The sequence below is a fragment of the Nestor notabilis genome, unplaced genomic scaffold (assembly GCF_000696875.1).
Source record: "Nestor notabilis isolate BGI_N333 unplaced genomic scaffold, ASM69687v1 scaffold2234, whole genome shotgun sequence".
In the NCBI taxonomy this organism is placed as follows: Eukaryota; Metazoa; Chordata; class Aves; order Psittaciformes; family Psittacidae; genus Nestor; species Nestor notabilis.
In genome coordinates, this window is record NW_009924061.1 from 34,930 (window position 1) to 51,158 (window position 16,229).

At 40.6% G+C, this 16,229-nt stretch overlaps 1 protein-coding gene across 1 annotated transcript in view; it reads left to right on the forward strand.

Annotated features, from left to right (window-relative positions):
* APBB1IP (amyloid beta (A4) precursor protein-binding, family B, member 1 interacting protein) overlaps positions 1–16,229 on the forward strand; it is a 46,019-nt gene that overhangs the window by 20,069 nt on the left and 9,721 nt on the right. Inside the window, exons 7-9 of the mRNA XM_010012442.1 lie at positions 2,344–2,418; positions 3,726–3,869; positions 7,342–7,452. Coding sequence (XP_010010744.1) covers positions 2,344–2,418; positions 3,726–3,869; positions 7,342–7,452 — 330 coding nt within the window. The remainder of the gene's footprint in view (positions 1–2,343; positions 2,419–3,725; positions 3,870–7,341; positions 7,453–16,229) is intronic.

The window sequence follows — 16,229 nt, forward strand, 5'->3', positions numbered from 1 at the left end:
GTTTTAGGGGTTTACTATGTCTTTATAATGATCTGTAGAAGGCGGTTTACAGCTTGCATGTCCCTCTACTTTCCAAATCCATCCCAAAGCCTGGAGGCCTAACAGTGCCCTTTGAGGCTTCTCTTCATACCCTTATCAATGCAAAAGAAGTTGTACCAACATCAAGCCAGCAGTGCTGTGATAGTGCCACCTCTCAAGAAGAGCTGTTGCCCATATACAGAGGACTTGGCTGCTCACAACAGTGTCTTTTTTTCCCACTGGGATGAGTGAAGCATTGTCACTCACTCAGACCTATGGTTTTGCTGCATTGGCACTCATTGCTGTTTGGGTTGTACCAAGAACCCACTTTCAAGCAGGTTTTGTTTTGAGCTAGTTTGAATTTTTTTCCACTATGAATACTGTCTTCAGAGGTAGTCACGAAGCTGTGATCCTTAGTTTTTGCTTTCCTTCAGCCAAGGACTAAAGTTGTGCCCAGGGAATTTAGAGCCAGCAATATTTCCTAGCATAACTGTGTACTGTATTGGAGGTTCAAGTTGCTTTTCTCATGTTCATACCATAGTTACGGCATCAGCATAGGCCAAATTGCAGGTGGCTGTGTTTCTAATGTTCCCTAATTCTAATTTACTGTGAAATTTTAGGTAAGTTTTTAAAGAACTGATTTTAAGATCACCCACACCTCTTCCTCTTCCTCTCCTGGTGCCCCTCCAAGAACTGTCTGCTATGAGGCTTGCATTCTGGCAGACAGCTGTTCATTGCACTGCTTGAGAAAGAAGATGTGGTTGTGTGGAACAGGAGGGTTTCACTTCAGATAAACCTCATTGCTGTAAACATGGTATTGCTGGCAGGGCAGATATGCTATTTGTTTGTTTCTTTCTTATGCTATAGCAACAGCATGTTCCTTCATTTACACACTTCTTATTTGTCTTTTGGTAATGTTTGCATTTGTGTTGCAGTTCAGTCATTGTGGAGTTTTAGGCATGTAAATATGTTGCCATATTCTCATAGTCTAGAGACATGAAAAAATGGAGATGAAAAGTGAGAGAAGCTGTTAGTTTTCTTCCTGTGGAATTGCTGAAGAATTATGAGTAATTTTTAAGTAGATAGCTTTCAATATATTTTGGGTTTTTACAGTTTTGTCCATTTCCTAGACAATGGGCTGTGTTTGGTTTATGCCCTTTGTTCTGCAAACTTAGCTTTTTGACTAATTCCAGGGAAATCAGTAAGACTGTCCCATGTATCAAGTATTTCCCAAACCCAAGCTCCTCTACTGCATGTACTTTTGTTTGGAAAATTATGTAGAACTTGATGCATGCCATCACTCCTTCATCTGCGTGCTTCCTTCATGCCCAGCTGCTGTACTGTCTGCAGGCAGTCAGCTCTGCTATCTGGCCATGGTTGGTGCTCAGCAAAGCCACTGCCCATGTTCCAGCACACCACCATGGTCCTGAGCTACTTCCCACTGCCTGAATTTGCACATATGTCCAAGTGCTGTCCTGTCCATCTGTACAATGCAGGTGGATGCAGAATTGTTTTTGCTGTTTAACAGTGCATGAATTAATTTTTACTGATATCTGTGTGCTCAAGGCATTGCGCTTCCTTGTCTGCAGGGGCAGACAGACACTGTGTCCTCTGAGGGCAGCTGCAGCTTCACAGCCCTCTGTCACAGAAGTGGAGGGTCACTTCAAAGTGTAGGCTTTTGTTTTCATGTGCCAAGATATCATGGTGATTATTTCTTCTAATTTCTTCCTCGCTGCATAAAATACTTCACAGAGCAGGAGCAGGGGGTTGAAAGTAGAAAGTAATAACTTTGGCATATAAGCACTTTTATTTAAAAAAAAAAAAGAGTTAAGATACATCCAGAGTGCCAGGCATGAAGTGTGCAAATTGCCAACTGGCTTGTTGGGGAAAAATGCTTCTTAGCCTTTTGATACTGCATTGTATTCATTGTATATCAGCATGCAATAAAATGTTATGTTCTCTACTGTCTGTAATAATAGAGGAAGTGGTGAAAATTAGAATGATAAAATCAAACCCATTGATCCAGAAAAACAGCCATAAAAAACATAAGCCAGTGTTTTTAAAAATTTGGAAGGCTGTATATCCATAGGCAGAAGTAATTTTGTATTACTTCTGAATTTTATTCAAAATAAATAATTAAAACAAGCAGGCAGCTGTGATTAAAGTTTTCTATAAGAAGAATCCATAAGCATGTGCCTCTTGCATCTGCTGGCTTGGGTACTCAGTACTGAAAGACAGACTAACTATTGAATGGGTTTGTAGTGATCTAGTTACTTGCATTGCTCTCTTTATAATGAACATCAATTTCTTTTGTGTTTTAATCAGAACTTCTACCTTGCAAGCAAAGGAAGGAATGAAAGCAAAGAAATGAATGATAAAAACAAAGAGGCTTTACTGGAGGTAAGCCAGCTTTCTAGGTTGATGATGCAGATGTCACCAAAACTCTGCCACCATCTGCATCTGCTCTGCAACAGCAGCATTTAGTTCTTTGTGGGAAAATGTGTGACAACAGGAAGTTCTGTGCTGGTTGGTGTCATTGTGTCTAAAGTTTAATATTAGGATTTTCCTCTGCACCTGCTGCTCACCATTAAAATGCAGATTGTATCCCCTGTCAGAGAAGATAAATGGAGGTTTTGTTGTTATAGACTCCAGTGCCATGAAAAGTTTTTATTTAGTGTGTCTATGAAGTATAATGCCATGATAACAATAAAAGCAGTGTTATACAAATATGAGTGAAAGAAACAGCTGTGCCACACCCTTAGCCCAGCCATTGTGACTTGTACTGTTAGTAAGGTTGATCAGTAGCAAACAATTATCTTTTGGATTGGAAGTAGATGTACTTCTCACTACTTCAAATTATTGGCTGTACTACAACAGAAAAAGAACCTTTGCACTTTCCAGAAAGTCTGTTTAGCCTCTTGCCTTTCCTGCTATTGCATTTTTTGAGAGTGAAAAATCCAGAGCTATATGAAGGACAAGATTATTACAGTTCTCTTGCAAAGCAGTTTGAAATGGGAATCCTCAGTTGCCCAAGCACAGCATTTCCTTTGTGAATTTCTACCAAAGTCAAAGTTAAGTGCCTCTCATGAAGGCACCAGATGTCAACCAGCAGAAGTCCTGGTAAATTCTAAATTAAAACATTAAGTGATAAGTGTGTTGGCATTAAAAATTAGCCAACAGTAGGTCCTTCAAGCAAACAATGAAGTATATTTTTTTGAAGTGTTGTAAATGCTAGCATGTATTTCCAAGTGAAAGCAGAGATTGAGAGGAGTTTTTTCCTTTGCCATTTTTAGAACTCTCAGCAGTTCCTGAAGATTCTCTCTACAGAAGTATTTCTCTACAGAACCTATAGATACAGCAATAGAGAAAAACCAACAGCAGCAGTACCAACCGTTCTGTTCTATTGCCTTCACTGAGCATATCTACGTTTAGTTAAAACCTTTTGTAGGTTTTCGCTTGACCCTTGAGAGAATGGAGGTTCTGTGAGCCTTCTTTTCCAGTGTGAGCACCCGCCTTGCATGACTGAGTTACCACATTAGCTTGGAAAAGTTTCCTTTGCCTGTCTAAGGTGTTCATCTCCCTGAGAACTGCATTCGCCATGTTCACTGTCACAGTAGAAGTCTCTATTTTTCAAGGGAGCATTTTTCTCCCATTAATAAGGTTGTGCTTAAATCAAATCTGTTTTGTGTATTATTCTTATTGCACAGGAAAGCTTCTGTGGGACATCTGTCATTGTGCCAGAGCTTGAAGGGGCCCTTTATTTAAAAGAAGATGGAAAAAAGTCCTGGAAGAGGCGTTATTTTCTTCTACGAGCTTCTGGAATTTATTATGTTCCCAAAGGAAAAACCAAGGTCAGGAAGCCAAATAATCCTTTTAGCAATAAAACAATTCATGTAGGTGAAAGTGAAGAACTCCCAAGGTGACATCTTAAGAGCAGTGTCTGGTGCATCTGAGAGGGTTGGGGTTTTTTTGGTTTAACTTTGACTAGACCACTTGAGCAAATATTAGAATGTAGTCACTGATTCCTGTCAGGTTTCTCTCCTTTTGATTTCTATGGATAAATAAAAGCATTAATGAAATAGCACTCCTCCAGAAGCCAGCAGGGAAAGAAAAACAGCACAGCACCCTTCAGGGAGTGTTATGCTGCCAAAATACTTCGCTGTTACATGGGTTCCCTGTGGAAGAATATTTTAAAAGTTCTCAAGTAAGCTAATTTCTCATCACAAAAAGGTGGAATTCTGATTTGTTTGATAGTGACTTTCCATGCAAGCATGCAGAAATGCTACACATTTTTTCCTACTGTGATCTTTACCTAGAGAATGTGTTGTGCTTTTTAAGACTGCCCTTTGTGCAGAGAGAACTGAGATGGAAGTATCCACCTGACCAAGTCAAATGCACTGACATTTAGTATTCCAAAATATTTCAAGAGTCTGAATTGCTAGCACTGGAGAAGCAAAGGGGTCCTGGATGTATTGCATATAAGGGCAGCTGTTTTCTCATTTCCACAGTGATGAGGTAGAATGTTGGCTTCTGGGACTGGTGGGTTTTTTTTTGGTTTTGGGTTTTTTTGTGAGGTTTTTTGTGTATTTTGAAAGCCTCTTCTGTTACCACTTACAGCTCTGCTAACGCTTCATGTTTGAAAATTCTGGTGCTGCTCCTGAAGTTTTACTGTTTGATTTGTCCTGTGAAACTTAACTGTTCTGCCATTCCTCGACTAACCTACAAAGGGAAGAAAAAAGATAGCTTGTAAAGGAATGTCATGATGTTGATCCAGTGACCTATGTTTATATCCCAGTGAAACACAGACCTAGATTACCTTGCTGATATCACAGCAAGTTATTTGTACTTTACATGACCCTGAGATAACAGCTTTCAGGCCTCAAATCATGTTGCACACACAAACATCCTACCAATTAGGAACTAGAATGCTATTTGGAAGGCTCTTAAGGTGGAAACAGTATAAGAATAGTCAAACGAAAAGTCCATCTTGGGCATTTCCTTGTAACTTGGCTCCAGTGATAGGCGGTAGTACAATGCCAAACAGGGCAAGCATATTTCAGTAGTTACCCAGCCATTTTCATCATCCACTGATACCCATTTCAGTGACTTCGCATCAGAGTGCAAATTAGGAAAGTGTTTTCTTTTTTCAAGTGATAGACTGCAAATACAGGCTCAGGATGGAGCCATGCACCAAGCCATGTCACCTTATAACAGCTGTTTAACACTTTATTGCCTGTTAGTTGTTACAGCCTATGTGCTACCCTGCCTGTAACTGAGCCATTTTAAGGAACTGTGTGAGTGCTTCAAACTCACTATTTTACTAACTCAGCCACTCACAGGAATTGAGGACTTTGAATCTAGTTCTTTTTGAGATAGGGTGGCTCTTTAAAAAGGTACAATCAACTGTTTGCTCCTGTTTCTGTAACAGCCTTCAGCAAAAGGACGTATGTGTCCATGCCTGAGTCATTCTAGAGAAAGTCAAGTCTCTTAGATCTGTTTAATGGTGTTTGAAGTTAATTACTGGAATCTGTATTGGAACAGCTGAGGCTCAGGTACACGTCTTTCATGCAGACAGTAATCTCTAGTAGATGGGCAGGGTGCACTGAGGCTGCTAAACACCTTAAAGCACTGCAGCGGAATTCAGTAGAGCTCTTCAGTCAAAGCCCTTAAATTATGAGAGTTCATACCAGGGTGGTATGAAGAGTGCTTGTGCATCTTGCATATGCGCAACCCATTCAGCTGTGGGTAGAGTGATTTTTCATTGAGGTACAGAAACAAACAGTTGGCAGACAGTAGTATCTTCAGCTGCTGCAGCTGTTTTGAAATTCATCATGTAAGCATGTTCTCACTTGTTATAAAAAAGCAAAGAAGTCTGGCAAACCTTTGGCACTTCATGTTGATTTTAAAATACATTGCAAATGTGAAAATACAGGGACACGTTCAGGTTATTGTACTCGCATGCCTTTGGTGGCTTTTGTTTGGGGCTTTTTCCTTTACAAACCAGGCACCAATCAGCATTGCTGTCTTAATTTATTTCTCCAGTGTTAACGCTACTTATATCCCATTTGAAACTATGCTGTTAATGGACAGAGTCACAGAACAACAGAATCAGAATTTCAAATAGAGTTTTAAAATTTGTTTCTGTTAGTTGTATTGCTTTGTCATACTAACATTGCAAAAATACTAACAGTAAGTCTCTTTGTCCCTTGCATAAGAATTTGTTCCTATTTAGAAGAAAATAATAACTGCATATATATTGGTCCTAATTGCCATTACCTGGTTTATGAAGGAAAGGAAGAACTCATTATATTGCATGGTTTTGAGCATGTTTAGGAACTTAAGTGCTGAAAAATCCTAGGTCCACACAGTTAATGACAAAATCCCTGACATTAGCTTCAGGGGAAATAGGGGAGAGAGAAAAGCCCTGTCTACATACAGTATGGAGTGTCTCCTCCCCAACAATCTTACTTGCAAACTCAATTTGTAAATAAACCCAACTCAAGGGCGCATTGTAGTGAAAATATCAGCAAGAATGAGAACATCCTAGAAGAACCATCATACATGGAAATGTAACCCATTCTTAGGGGTAGAAAGGCTTTGGGGTTTGTTTTTTCTCTTCTTTTTTTCACAATTTCCTGATTTCCCAGGTTAGCTAACAGGGACCACATGACAGCCATTTTTGCATTTCCACTCAAAGATTGCAAAAGTTATGCTTTGTATGCAGAATTCTGCACTGAGAAGTGTGCCAGCAACAGAAACCTTGTTACTTTAGCAACATGTTGTGAACAGGCAAATATTGTGATAAACAGAAGAGGAACGATGCCAGAAAGTTTGAGAAAATTCAAAGCAAAACAGATGAAATGTGTTCTTATTTCCTGATGAGGCTTTGTTTATTACATATACCAAAGAAAAACAAGCTTCCAAAGCAATTTAGAACCCCAGACCTTCTTTCTTCACTCAGAATTGTAAAGGTGTGGTTGCAAGGCCTGTATCTATTTTACTGAAATTATTTCTTACTGTGGTGTTCTAGTTGGTCTTACTAACCATAAGCCAAAACCTCCATACGAAACAATAAAGCACAGCAAAACCAGAACAGCAGCAGAATGCTATGCTGTTATATATTGTTCTTAAGATGTGCTGGCACTCTTCCAATTGTTAGTTTAAGAATGCACACACTTAAAATTAATCTTTCATCAGTCAACTTCGTGACAGTTAAAAAATTAAAAAGCATTGGCATTCATGCACTTGAAGAAATTCTGCTAATGACTTTCATATCAAAATTCAATTTGTTCTTACAGTGATGTGCTTGGTTTTCATTTGTAGACCTCACGGGATCTGGCATGCTTCCTTCAATTCGAGAATATGAACGTCTATTATGGTTCTCAACACAGACTGAGATATAAGGCACCCACAGATCACTGCTTTGTCTTAAAGGTAATGTACTAGAAAAATAAGTTCTGCAAATATCACACGCAGTTTCTGTTATATGTAAACATGTTTAAGTTTGAAACCCAAGAGACCCTGATGAGATTGAACACCTTCTGCAAAATCATGTCTATTTTCTTCCTTGCTTCACTGTTGATCAGCAAGCTAGATTTAGAACCTTAATTTTAAGGACTGGTAGTCCTGTGATATATGTCTACACTGCATGTATAAAGTTGCTTTCGAAACAAGCATGAATATGCTTCCAGCGACCGAGTGTTCAGGTGACTGGACGCATCTGGGCAGATGGCACACAAGGCAGATGTAAGATGAGATGACTGGCAGTCCCTGATGTTGTACTTGGGAGCACTATGGACTTTATACTAAAAACGATGTATATTTCGTATTTGCAACGTAGTCATACCTGTTGAGTGGTTTGTTGAACTGAGGTGCAGAATCTTGCAGGAATAGACATCACAGATGGTGTATTTTATTGCACAGCTATTTGTGGCAGGAGGGCAAAAGACATTGTTGTCTCGCTCAGGAAAATCAGTGCTTGCAGTGGAAGTAAGTGTCTTATTGCTATGGTAATAGTACTGCACATAGGCTGGGAATTCTGCATTCCTCTCGGGAAAGGAAAAGAAGCCCATGCTTTTCACATAGTTCAGATAGCAGAAATAAACCTTTGAGGTTGCAGTAATTAGGCCTTGCTATCTGTCATTAATACAGATTTTAGAACACAAGCAGAATTATTGTGTACAAGATAGAAGATAATCTTGTTGCTGCTTCTCTATTTAAAGGCCAGCAATGCAAACAAGATACTAGAAAACACAGTATCTTGCCATCTCAGAAAAAATGTAGGGGAAGCATTCACATCGGGGGTCACATAAATACCACATTTCTGGCTGTAGCTGCACACTTAACAGCACTTTCTTAATCAGTTTCAAAATATCTGCTAGCCTAATTTACACATGGCAAAACAGAAGTGGTTTATAGAGCCAGACTTAATTTCTGAAGCAGATGTATCCAGTTAACACAGATTAAAAATTTTAATATATAGTTCACCACAAAATGCTGTGCAGAAACCACTTTATCCCTTTTTGTGAAGCAGAGGTAAGCCTTCTGAAGTGAACAGGTAAGCTTTATTTCTGAAAACTGCATCTTCTAATGAAAAAAAGGAAAAGGGGACCTGATTTAAACAGTAAGGGGAAATTGGTTTTCTAAACAGATGACTGGTCGAAGAAGTATCTGACTAATTTAATAACAGTTACATTCTGACAGATGAAAATAAAAGCGTGATTTTTGAAGTATGTAGCAATGTGTTTAATTGTTCATAATAATCAGGAAAACTTTCTGGACTTACTGACATTTTCTGTGAAAAGAGGTATGCTATGAATAAGAACTGACACCAAAAATAAAGTCACGGCGCAACTGAAATACTTGCTTTATTGGATGTGTGATGTTAGCACTGTACCCTCTACGTGAAATGAAAAAAACAAGATCTAAAGCTCGCTAGGGAAAGCTTTATGTGTAATAGGCTTATAAATGTATAAAACCTACTTAGCAAAACTGTTTGCTCTCACGCTTCTAAAATGTGTTTGCGGTATCCTAGAATAAACATCATATTGATAAGATCATGATACCCGACCAACACTGCTTAGTGATGAATAGATTATCGTTACAGTGATTGTTCTTCATTTTAACTCTCACAAATCAGCATTTGGTAGATTCCTGACTGGCTCAGTCCAGTCTTAGTTTCTCTTAACAGCTCTCTCTTGCAGTGGCTGGAGTTGGTCAGGAAATATGGGCAAGTATTGATATCTGTTTCAGAAGTGGAAGCCTCCCCCTTAGGGTGTCTATCTGAGAGTGATGCAATGGAGAGTTTCATATTTACGATAATCTCTGTACATTAATTGAATCCTATATATACCTCTTTGAAGGCATGCAGCCGAGATGAGTTCTGTTCTATCCTTCTCTTACCTTTGGAGGGTGGAGCTGAGGATGTGATACATCTTGAGATCTGTGGACTGAGGGAGTGTTGCCGACTGGATGCCTGGTGACACACAAGTGTGTGCATGGGAACATAGAACCATTTATTATACTTAGTTACATTTTGTAACTGTCTGGTTTTGTATGGACGTCTCCCAGAAGAAAATAATTCTTTTTCTGGGAGGTACTTGTCCTGAGATGTCAAAGAAAAACAAACCATCATCATTGAGACATTCCTCATCCTGCCATATATTGAGGATAAAGTCCTCAAGATGAAATGACGGTACTTTTGCAGACAGGTGCAGTGAGCAAAAGGCAGAAGATCTAACAGATAAACATTCATCTTTATTATATTTGGAAGAAATTTGGATGCCGAGCTCATCCAAGCCAGGTGGAAATTTGTCCACAGTCAAGGCTGTACTGCTGTGTCTTCACAGCTCTTCCATTCCCCTATGTATGCCTCGGGACAGTGAGCTCTGCAGAGGTTCTCTTCCAGTTGCTTGCTTGTGTTGGCTGCAGGAGAAGATTATCTGTCTTTAAAGCAAATGGGGGAAAGTAATTGGAAGAGTAGCACCCATAACCCATGCTAGCTGAGGGTGGCTGTAAATCAAAGGAGGTTTTCACATCTTGGAAAAAGGTTAGTCTACAGCCCTTACTAGGTCCAGCAAACTGTAACACCACTTGGAAAGGGTCCGAATAATAGCATGCCACTACTTTTTTTTTAAAGAATTGCAGCTTTCTGAGGACCCCCTTAGGAACTGCTGTGTCACAACGGTGAGCAGTCATCAGCCAAGTTACTTGCTCTGCTGTGTTTCAAACTTCGTGAAAGAAACTGCCCAGCTCAGAGGCAGGAGACTAGCTTGTACTTATAGTGTGGGAGAAATGCAAGGACTTAGCAGCAGCTTCACCGGTATCTTGCTTCTGTGCTAGGTGGAAAACGCTGCTGAATTCAGAACCAGGGGTAATTCCCTAGCTTTGAGCATTGAGTTGAAAAAATACCATCTTTATTTCTGATTAGTTAAGCTAATTGGCATCCTTACTTCAAGAGCAGGGGAAATGTCCTTTGTGCAGTCAGATGGTAGTAAATGCTGTGATTCTGTGATTCAGGTGGCCAGTGAGGTGGGCTCATTTGGAGTTCACTGCCCTGAACTATGTGGACTTTTGCCTCAAAGTCTACAATGACATTTCTTTGAATGTTACTTCAGCTTCATCCCTCTAAACTGGATGTGGGCTTTTTCTCCAGTTTCTTCCCTTAGGCTGCAGTAGAGTGAGGGGCTTACAGAGACTGTGAGACTTTGGTCCTAGTGCCTGTCCCAGCTAACTTGCATCCAAATCACCAGGAGCTGGCAGATCCCTCTGTCCTGTTTCGTTTTTAATCTAGTCATTTATTACCAATTTCAGTGGTCAAAGTTAGCTGACGCTGGCTTGGGTATGGTGTTAGTGTAGCAATAAGATCATGCACCTCATGGGCAGGTTGCTTTGCTATTTAGCCAAAAGCCAGGGTAGGTTTTGAAGCCTGTGATGTCAGAGGTGCACCTAGACTACCTGTTTCAAACTAGTTGAAACAGAAATGTTCTTGTCTGTAGGTCCATTCTGTCGGATGTTCCTCTTAGAGCTAGAGAAGCATGTGTGTTGTGGGTGTTCCTTGCCTATCGTTTCTTCCCACTACATCAGCATCCCATTGTATGTACTGTAGCTCAGAACAAAAATGGGGTGGTTTTTTGCTTATTTGTTAACCATGAAGACACTGAGGAGATAATGGGGAAGATGGTCGTGTGCTAGGAGCCATTCAAAAGCACAGCACAGTGTCTAAAAGAAGCTCATTTTGCTGAGCTTACTCAGGAGTTTCCTTTTAGGATGATTCAGGAGACAGCTGCAATAACTGAACAAAGCAGTTACTTCCTCATATCGGGCCCTCTCAGGCAGCAGAAAGCCCAGCTGGGACCAACTGAAAAGAGCACAGCTGGCTGGTTGGTGTCAGAGATCAGGGTCACCTTTAGCTGTCCCTGTGCAGTAAATCAGAACCGATGTGCCTGTGTCCTGAGGATGAGAGTGCAGCCTGGCACAGAGGCTCTGATGGAGCTGGCTCTCAGGAATCCTTAGGCTTTGAGGCAACTATAAAGCTTGAAGAACTGTTTTGTGTTGTCCCCATATCTACTTGGTCCGTGCCAAGCTATAACCTTCTTAAATGGAATTGTTCTGTACCACTGGTAAACAAGCCTTCCTCCCTCAAAGGAAGGCACATATTTAAGAAACAAAAAACAACACAAGAACCCGCAACATAGTAAAAACAGTGTCTCTGAATAAAATAAATAATTTTGGCACATACGTCCCGGTAAACATGAAGATTCTTCCTGTTTTTTAAAAGTAATGCTTACAAAAATTTAAAGATCCCACCCTTCACTTTGACATCACATGAAGTGTCTGCACTTCTTCTGCAGCATCCATACGCAGAAAAAAAGGAAAGGAAAGGGCAGCCAAGTGTGAAAGAAGACCCTCACTCAAACCTGCGTCTGTTCAGAACTGTCCCTCTGTTCCAGGCAGAGGAGGCGGGAGTGAGGAGCAGCACAGCTCTTCCCTGCCATCCTGCGGACAGTGCTGGCCGCTCCTGGGAGAGAAACAACAAGGGAATAAATACCTCATTCACGAGAGAAGTAATGCCACACACCGTGCACAGCAAGTGCGCAGATTGGAGTGGTTTGGTTCCTCGCAGTCGCCTTTGCAAGCGCGAATTTGTACGTGTAGATTCCCTGTAGGTCTTCTCTTTCACTATCCACTGCATTACACGGGAAATGCTGTGGAAATGGATGAGACCTTTTGTGATTTGCTTCATATTACGGAGCCGAAAGCCCTCAAACCCAAGAGCTTCCACCGTGAAGGGATCTAGCTAGCAACAGCATCTATTGCATCGAGCAGGGATTGTGAGCATAGTGTTTATTTTGTGCACTGAGTGTCTCTGTGTGTGTGTGTGTGTGCACATTCGTGCAGGAGCTGGTTTTGTCACACCATGTTGGAAAATCTTTCAGAGCAGACAAATAGCAAGGTAATCTATATGCAAATTTGCTGGTTTAGTCAGTCTGATGTGCCTGTGACAAAGAGTGGATTTAATTATAGTTTATTGGTGCTGGTTGTGCTTGAGTAATCTGGAGGTAATGGTGCATAATGCTGAATTAATCTAGGATGAAAAAAATTGGTTTCCTGGGGATAAACTGAGACAAAGGCAAATCATCGTCTATTTCCACAGCTGGGTACATTTTTCTCTGCAGTCTAAACAGCTAAGTTTTCCTGGTGTCATCTGGGAACTGTGAATTTAATAAACAAATAAATAAACAAATAATGATCCAAAGAATTTTGGAAGTAAATTTTCAAGAATAATATCTTCTGTTTGCAACAGTGGCGTCATTCTAGCAGGTAACTCAGAATTTAGTCACTCCACTCCTGATTCCCTCCTCCCTCACACCCAGTATGCCCCGTCGCAGAGCAGGTCATGTACGTAATGCATTCAACACAATGACCATTAAGAAGGTAGAAGGTGAGAATTAGCAGTGTTTGAGATAGAAAATGGTAGGAAAAAGATGCAGAACAAATGGCTAGTGCAGGAAATGAGGATGGGAAACAGGCGATTTTCTATTTCCTTATGTGAAAGGTTTGAAAATTGTGTTAGCACGAACACTTCAGTTAAATATTTCAGGGTAAAATACATTTCCAGATAAACTGAAAAAGCAAAAGCAGGAATTCTCTTTATTACAGAACACTTTCAGACATGTGGGATTACAGTGACAGTACATGCACACAGTTTTGCAAGATTAATGCATAAACAATGGGGAGAATATGGACAGAGAACAGACAGTGGGAAATAGACTGTAATAGCTTTGGGAAATATTTGGTGCATAAAGCGGTCCTGTTTGGTTACATTGGCTGCTACATATGTTTTTAATAACCTGCAAATTTTGCCTCAGTCATTAGAGAAATGTAAGCCAAAAGAATAATTTGCTTAGAATACGGCAGTTGCTTTTTTATCTGTACAGTTCACACATGTCTTCGAAAGATCAGTTAAACCTGCTCATCTTAATGCAAGGAGTGCATACCATCAGAAAAATTGACAATGTTTACTAGGAGATGGCAAATTTGAACCACCTGAGTATGATTTTTAAAAGGTGCTGGGTATTCTACTTGCAGTCATGGGAGCCAGAAGAGTCTCAGCTTTTCTGAGAAGCTAACTCAACATAGACCAAGTTCATCACTAGCAGATAAGGTATCCAACAACATTGACCATTTTGGCCTAAAGCCAAAGCTTTTGATCCAAAGTTAGTCACCCTTTATGCTTCTGACTGTTGTTTCTGCCTCAGAGACTGAGCAATGATCCATATATTTTGGGGCAAGGAATCTAATGAGATGCCTGAATAACTTCAGTTCAATTTTCATCTTCAGTGTTGGAAGAAGGCAAAGCAAAAGAACATTTTACTGGGATAATCTCTAATTTCATGCACACGTGGCCTTTAGTCATTTATTTTGGCACAAAACATAGAAACCACATTGTTCAGTTCCCATTTCTTCAGGTTTTCAATGTGTTCTTATCTTTTTCTTCCTTAGGCAAAGAGTTTATATCTGAAAATGTAATCTGTGCACAAATATTTTTTTAAAAACCTATCCAAAAAATAAGCTTTTTATATTCAAGTGTTTCTGCTTTATCTCTAGACAGTGATACTTAAGAGAGGAGACAGTGGGTCAGAGAAGAACACTAGATTCTGTTCCAGACCTTTTCAAGGCTTTTCCAGGTGGAGCACAGCACATCCTTTTGCTGCCTGACGTTTGAAGTGTTACTGGAAAGATGTCCAACAGTTCCAAAAATTAGACCCCATGCAACTAATTCATCATTACTAAGAGTTTTGACATTGACAGAGAAAAAAGTTTGCTGTAGCCAAATTATGTTGCATTTCAATACAATGTATTGTTTCGAAGAACTATTCAATTTTTTTCTATGAGAAAAATTCTGGCTTCCCTTTCTACTTGCGTATTACCGCTTTTCATTCAAACTATGACTTCTCTGTGGTTGCTTTTTAACCAGTTGTCTTTCATAATTCGTTTTGGTGCTGCGCATTTTGGAGGCAAAGGTGCTAAACCTTTCCAGATGACATGTTTCCACTTTGCTGCCAAACGATTTTAATGACCTTTTCAGGACACAGTATGCACCATGTAACAAAATGATTTATCTGTCTCTACGTATGAGTTGTGGCATACTGAGGTCAGTGTTATTTTGCCTAAAAATACAGTATTTCTCACAGGACTGTCATGCTTGATACTGCTGTGACCTCTGTTAGTCCCACAGAGAGGTTATTACAGGGACTCTGTACGCAGGTTAGCAACAACAGACTTGTATAGCGACTACAGCTCCCTAGGTCTGTGTACTGCACTAAATGGCTATCCTGAGACACAGGAGCTGAGAAAGGAGGAATTTGGTTCACATGGATCTTCACACCAAGTCGTCACTTCCAGGGGCTTTCAGCTGTCCAGATTCTTCTCTGAATTGGTTATCCTGAGTCAGCATTTTTGTGTGACCTGATGTTTTTAGTGGAGAGCTGAGCTTGTAAAGGTCAGTGTCGACAGCAGACACTTCTGCCATTTTACTGCCAAAGTAATTTCACTATGGTACAGTTCTTCCCAAGGCAAGGTGGGGCGTGACAGTTCTTGGCTGAAACACTCTACCTCCCAATCCAGAGTAGCCTGCTTCATGCATCAGAAAAACACAGGAAGCCAAACACCTCCATCTGATCCACTTTCTAATCTTTTACAGGTATAAACCTTCAGTGTTAAGCTTGGTGCTGCTGGTATTTGGTCCTGTGGTCTGGCCTTGCACACAGGCGCAGTAGGCAGCCTCTTCACTAGCAGCATGAAACAGTCCTCCTTAGACCTGACCAAAGGCCAGGAAAGGTAATGGAGGTATTTCCAGTCAACCCCAGTGGGCTGTGGGTCCAGTAAAAAGCTGTGGTTTCTGTGTCACTGTTAAAAGTTAGCACATAAAGAGAGAGCCAGTGCTGCTGCTGCTGCTGCGTGGGAAGTGAGAGACAATACAGTTCTTAGTTGTTGCAAAGTGAAGCTGCAGACTGCCTGCACAGCTTTGAGGTGTTTAACTTCACTTGCAAGAACGAGTTGTTTAGCAGCTTGCTAGTTTGGTCACTAACTGGCAGAATATACTTGTGACTCTGCAGTTAATCATGGTTGCTGATTGGAGTAATTTAATCAAGGAACTGATTGGGGCAATTTGGAATAGGCCCCACTGGTGAATGTCAGTAGTTAAGATTGATTGCCCAGTGGAGACAATAGCTAGTAAAAGATAGGCTAGAGGGTAGGCAGTAAATAACTCCCATGTTGTCTGGCATGGGACACTCTAGCCTTGTTCACCCCTCAAGTTCTCAGGGTGGTGAGAACCCCACAGTCTCAAAATATTCATAGCCAGGTTAAGCAGCGAGGTAAGGAAGCTTGCTGCTGGTGCTGCATTATTCAGATCATTGAGGAAACGGCAGACTAAAGAACTCTGGGAGGCCATTGTGAGGCTGAGGTTCAGTGCTCACTGGTGGTCAGATAGGTAAATCAAGCATTAGGAATGATCAGGAAAAGCATAGATGATAAAACAGCAAACACTGTCATACCATGGCACAAGTCAATGGTTTTCTCTCACCTCTGTCGTTCTGGTCCTCTCATTTCAAAGAGGATAGAGTAAAGGAAAAGGATCAAGGAGGAGCAACAATGATAAGCAAAGGTAAGGAATGACTTTGACTTGAAGAATGACTGCAGAGATT